At 31.9% G+C, this 6,591-nt stretch overlaps 1 protein-coding gene across 1 annotated transcript; it reads right to left on the minus strand.

The window, feature by feature from the left end:
• Positions 1 to 935: 935 nt before the first annotated feature.
• Positions 936 to 5,900, minus strand: LOC122400594 (prion-like-(Q/N-rich) domain-bearing protein 25). The gene is made up of 11 exons (XM_043402120.1): positions 5,783 to 5,900; positions 5,419 to 5,598; positions 5,205 to 5,345; positions 4,990 to 5,130; positions 4,385 to 4,469; positions 4,117 to 4,313; positions 3,755 to 3,877; positions 3,403 to 3,690; positions 2,911 to 3,030; positions 2,368 to 2,523; positions 936 to 1,604 (listed from the first exon to the last, which is right to left on the minus strand). The coding sequence occupies exons 1-11, from the start codon at positions 5,898 to 5,900 to the stop codon at positions 1,381 to 1,383; spliced, it is 1,773 nt and encodes a 590-aa protein (XP_043258055.1). The 3' UTR covers positions 936 to 1,380.
• Positions 5,901 to 6,591: the final 691 nt, after the last annotated feature.

Consider the following 6,591-nt stretch of genomic DNA (forward strand, 5'->3'; position numbering starts at 1 on the left):
TTTCAGGTCGGTATGGCAGTCAGATTCGACCGCGAAAATCCATAAGGTGAAAAGGTCTACTCGTATACCTCGTCTGTGGTCGAAGTTATCGAGCCACCCCATATATTTGTTAATAAATCTTAAGGGAAAGTAAATTTTATATAAAGAGAGTTACATAAATACTTTTTCTATCTTGTCTAATAAAAAAAAAAGTAATTGAGATCCAGTTTTCCCACAAATATTTTAATCAATAAATTTATGAAACTATTGTTCTGTTTAAATAATTATTATTTTCTATTAAAATAAAAATATTGTTTCTAAAACATCAATTTGTTCGTTCGCGTGATATTCAAATTCAAATACATGAGATAGAAGATTACAAAACAAAATTTTATATACTTTTTTATGGTACAGTTTTGTGATTGCAATAATTTAGAATGTGTCGCGCTGGATCTACAGATGTTCGCGTGGCTTGATATAAAATTTAAATGATATTGCATTTTTTTGCTTACATATTTGGTTTGTTTATGGTGTTTCAGTAATTTTTAATTATATTGAGAATATTTATCGCCAATAAAAGTATTAGCAGTAATTTTTCTGAATCGCCTCTGATAGTACTACCTGGAAAAATAAGATAACGTATTTAATTCAATTCGAACTTACGAAAAGCTTTTACTTTTGAAAAAGAAGAAATATATAAAATAATATTTGTACTTTTGTTATAATTTCGTAGGGTTGTTTCACTCTCTGTTAAACAATTAAATCTAGTAGTTTGATTTTCGATTATTTTATTAAATTAAATGTTCGATTAACTCGGGACAGAGAACAGCATAAATTGTTTAAAAAGTTTTGCGAGTCGTAAAAAGGAGTAAATGCTATTCATGTAACAAAACCAACAACAAAAAAGATAGTGCAGGGAAGTCTGTACAAGTTGTTATAAATAAACAGTTTTAAAAGATAAACCCTAAAATTAAGAATAAGAATTTCATATATTCGAGTGACTTTCGATCCAAAGACCTTATGTACAGTCGAATAGTGGTCAGTTTTAGAATTGAAACGAATACATGCATCGATGAATTCGTGTTAATACGCAAGGTAGCCAAAAATTTCATTTTTTCAGGCTATCTTCGTCAGCTTTTCCGCGAAAAGGTCTCTTTCAGATGGGCTGTGTCGCCTTGCAGATACGCTTTATCGACATTTACAATCGGCAAATTGCAACGCAACTTCAGAAACGGCATGCGACCGGTCAAGACGTAATTGCAAGCACATTACCTTGCCGCATAAGAGTTTCATGCGCAATTCAAAAAAAACAAACTACAAGTTAAAGTTTCGACCGGTCTTTCCTCTTGCATCGCCGGAAATCAAACGCGGGGAAACCTTTCGATCGGTCACGAGTCAAGGCTACTTACCGTTATTGTAACGTTGAGTGTTCGAATCCATTCTGCACGTAGTGTCATTTGCTTTAACGTAGCCCCAATTGCAGGAGCAACGGTTATTTTTGCAGACGACACGGTAATCGTCCGAATTTAGGTAACATTCCCCAAGATAATCGCACCGCGAACCAAGAACTGAAATTTCAATATTTTTATACGCCAACGTGCAGATTTTTGATGACAAGTTACTATCTTATAACTAGACTGCGGATGTTTATGCATTTATGGGGAATTTTAATTCTCAAGAAACTACGGAATGCACTTAATATGCAAAAATATAAGAAATACTTCAAGTAAGATACGAATTATTATATTTAAGGGTTGAGACAATCATCTACAAAGCTCCCATTTTATTAATTCTATTAATAAAAATATGAATTTGCATAAAGATCCGCAGTCTACTTATAACAAATTCTCGCTAATAAGCGCTTTAAGCTGATTTTGTTAATTTACATGGCAACAAGATAGTTCAATATTTTACAAGCTTTTTTAAGATGAATTTCTGTCCAAGCATTATTATCGATGTAAAGTAAAGAACTATTATTCGTTTTAATATTTTGAAGTACATATTACGAGCAAACTAAAGTAAGTGAAGCGTCAATGTGATGTGAATTGAATTTTATTTCAAGAAAAACCATTTTGAAAATGATTGGTTCCTGAAATTTTGGGGCAAAAGTAAAGTAATATATGCTCCACAGTGGGCGACATTTTGAGCCATTTCTCAAACGATAACGTTATAAAAAATATTTAGATGTACCCCGAATGCAGAATAGAATTCATCAAAACAGAAACACATTTAACATAGTTTTATACAGTGGAAGACGAGCTAGTTATTCAGGCGGAATGTTTTAAGTGCCCCACCCTGTAGAAATAATTCCATAATTAATCCGATAAGCTGTTGGTCGTACGTTTATACGAATGTTAAAACACTGAAATTTGTTTTTCATACACTGACCTTTAGTTTTATAACACTTCTTAAATTTATAGTGACAATTTGCGGCACAATCGCAAGTTTTATTTTCATTCGAACCACCTTCACCTATACAAACTGCATTCGCCATTGTGGCGGAGCACTGAAGATCATTTTCACAAGGTTCTTCATGCCCCACAACTGAAAACGCAATACTATTATTTCATTGTTAAAATTCGTATGCAATGCAGTGTAATTTGTAAAATAAAATTCACGTTATATGGACTATTCTATTACCTTAAACGGAACTATAATTTTATTTTAAAATTTAAATGAAACGTAAACTTCTTTCCACTTTCAATAATACTTAGAATTTCATTTTTATTTATAGCAAAAATGCTAGACTGAAACTTAATTAGTAATTACGTATTTTTTAATACAATCTACAATATTTAAAGTATCGAATGTTTACGATTCTCATTTTTTGTTTTTTTGTATTTCCAAAGAAAATTGAATCTAAAATTTACTTATTCAGCTATGTTGTTGATTATTTTGCATTGTTTCTAGTTGCACAAGATTATCACTCACCTGGCAAGCACGAATCAACTGAGATTGCAACATAATTTTTCTTGCAGGTGCAACGATTTGATTTGCATTCTGAATTTTCCGTTGGGCAATCACTGTTTTTAGTGCAAGTAGAATTAATACCTTTAATAGTAAAATTATTAATCCGTTAAAACAAGTATAAAGGGTGTAGCCGAATAAGGGGGTCAAATGTGCCCCCAAACCGAATTGAACGAACGATCATTCGATAGTTTATCCAAAAAAAACCCTTTGTGCCAATTTTTAACTTGAAATCTCGACCGTGGGGGTAGTAATGGGGTGAAAACGAAAATCATGTTTTTGTACAATTTCTCTTGACCCATCGAGTAAAAAAATGTAAAAAAATTCAGAGACATTTCGGGCACCGGGGCACATATTTTGGGAGATTTTCAGATTTTTTGATTGAAGTAGTAAAAAATAAAAAACCGCAAGATATGCCGAAAAATGTCGAAGAATATACGAATTTTCGAAGTTTACCTGTTACACGTTCTTCGCAAGCTGTGAGCTCAGCATTTGCTTGAGTTCCCTTCGGGCAAGAGCAAATATTATTTTTGCAGGATGGTTTGGCACTCTTGTCATTAACATAACAATCTTTAGACTGCTGGCATTTGTCACCAATCTTTCTCTTAACCCAACAAAATAATTCAGATTCAATGAATTGAGAATTCTCGTTGCAGAGACATCTCTCATTATTACAGACTGCATCCGGTCCAAAAGTATGGCATTGCTCGTCAAAGTTACACGAATAATTGTACTTTCTGTTCGCTATGATATATCGAAGAAATTATTTTTCATGATTTGGTTTTTTTAAAACAGACATATCACTTACCCTTTCTGCAGCTTCGATTGTCGACAGAAGCAACTTGGTTTGATTTACAATTCCATTTACCGTATTTACACTCTGATCTTTCTATATGAGCGGTATCATTCACGAGACAGGGTTCTCCAAGTTCTGTAAAGATATTTGTATTATTTTGCATTCTTTTGCTAGTTTGAAAATTTATTAAATTTGGCACCATCTGGTTGCACTCATAGTCAATTAAAATATTCATTCTTTATCAATAAACAACAAGAACAACTTCTTCAGAGTCATAGTGATGTAAGTTCACTTTACACTCTTCTGTTACCAACAAGATAAAGATTTCAATTATTGTAAAAATTATTAACGAACTGTAAACATATTTCCTTTACCTGGAACGCATTTTCCGTTTTCATGGAGGAAATACGCACGTTTGCAAACACATTTTCCTAAAGGACCACATACCGTATTATCGAATTGTTTGCAATTTTCGTTCGTTGTGCATTTTTTCTCTATGCTGAGTTCTACGGAAAAATCGTATCTTATTATCTTGTCATCTATGAAGTTGGTAATAGAAAATAATACAGACCTATTTTATTTGCATAGTTTCTTTGAGATACGTCATTGTCATCTAAGGGTTCTGATGCAGCATTAGGCAACTCGACAACGCATTTAAATTCATCGTTACAGTATGCAGTGTTGTTAAATGCACAGTCGTTACGTATCAGACATTCATCGTTGAAGTCTGCACAAAACGCAAATCAAAGTACAAAGATTTAATAATCATTGTTAACAGTAATGATAATATTCTTAATCATAATATAAATTTTCACTCTAAAACCACCATGAGTTTAAAAATTGAAGCTTCCTTTTTGCAGTGACTCCCTTAAAAGTTTATTTACAGTTCTGTTTCTTATTTTATTCCACTTTGAATGGAATACACACATAAAACTTGTGTTTTATAGTAGTTTGATACCTACATTTGTTTTCTTTTGTGTTATGACTCCCTTAAAAGTTTATTTACAGTTCTGTTTCTTATTTTATTCCACTTTGTATGGAATACACATATAAAACTTGTGTTTTATAATAGTTTATGATACCTAAATTTGTTTCCTTCTGTGTTAATAAAAATTTGGTGCTCGTTTAAAAAAGTAGAGATCTGTTTCTCGGTGTTGGATCGATTCATTGAATAAAACGATTGTAATTAATTAACGAACGGGTTAAAACGTGTTGTTATAGAACGAAATGATTTAAACAATGCGTACCTTTTGCTTTTGGACGACACGTTCTATATTCGCGTTGATAAAATCCGGGGCTGCATTTGCAGATTCCCTTGTCGCAAAATGTTGCACCGTAAGTGGCAAATACGTAACAATCGTAGTCCTGGTGACACTTTTTATTCAATCCTGTAGAAGCAAGCTTTATAGAGAATTTGTATAACGATATATAGGTTCGATGATTCAATAAGTACATAAAATACCTGTATATGCAATACATCTTCCATGAGCATAATAGTATCCCTCAGAACATATACATATGTTATTTAGGCAAGTTGCACCACTCAATAAATACCTGGAGCACTGTATCGATTCGTTGCATTTATCGCCATAAGTATCAACGACTATTTTGTAAAAATAAATACATTAATCGTTTCATCAAAATCAGATTCAATTAATTATTTTTTTACAATTTACTTTTAACGCACGACGTCATTTCTCCATTGTAAACATAGCCTGGAGAACATTGGCACGTACTATTCACGCAATTACTATTAATCACGGTACAGTCTAAATTGGAATTGCATTTCCAATCATCTATGAATTGTTTCTGGAGAGTAATTTGTTCCTCTAATTGTTTACTATTAACTGCAGATCCTAAAATTCATCAATGTTGTTATTAAATGAGTATACTTTCGAAAAATCTAGAAACAAGAGTACTGTAAATGACAACTTGTCTTAAAGGAATTAAAATTTATAGTTTCAGTTTATTCATATTTTTGAAAATTGTAGATAATATATTTTGTCATTAAGCAGTATAAAAATATATTTAAATATTTACCTTCGTACAAGGAACACTGCACGGTGAATAGGAAACAAAGTATAGTAATTCCAATGTAAACCATGCTGATCGCATCTGTCTCTAATCGAAGCGCATAAGTTTGTAACACGGTACTCATTTACGAATTTTATCAAGAGGCTCGTATCTGATAGAACATGAACACCTGCGTCGTTATCGAAAGAAATATCAAATTATCGAAAAAAAGGTATTATCGTGATCATTTAGTTTGTTCATTGTTCATCGAACCGTTAAACAAAAGAAACTGCTTTAAACATTAAATGTTGCAAATCTGAATTTTCCAAGTTTACTAAAGATTATTGTTTCTAAATAAAAATAATTAAATCTTAATGAAAAAAATGAGTTCTTGTTTCCTTCAAAGTTCTTTTTATTGATATTTCTCAGATCGACTGACTGTTTTAGATATTGTTCATAATGATGTATCAGTCTCTTGGTCCATAACATATACATTACATAATTAGGCTTATGATTCACCGAGTACTTATAATCCGTTACTGTTATCGAATTATTGAAATAGTTACTCAAAAGGTACCAAGGTAAACTGTCTAACAATTAGATAAAAGTAAATTAGTGAAAGTTTAATTTCGTTTAATATTAATTTAAAAAACACACAATGTTCTGTAGAAATTTTACATTCGTGTATTGCATTTGACTTTGGTTTGCTTATTCAACGTATCACGCGTATTTTTAATTACAAACAACCCTCGTAAAGTTTACCACTGTATGACAAAATCGTGTCATAGAATAATTAATGCATCATTTGCACAGCTGCGCATGGGCCTTGAACTTAT

Source organism: Colletes gigas, unplaced genomic scaffold (genome assembly GCF_013123115.1).
Source record: "Colletes gigas isolate AHSC1104 unplaced genomic scaffold, ASM1312311v1 Colletes_gigas_Sc00002, whole genome shotgun sequence".
Taxonomy (NCBI): Eukaryota; Metazoa; Arthropoda; class Insecta; order Hymenoptera; family Colletidae; genus Colletes; species Colletes gigas.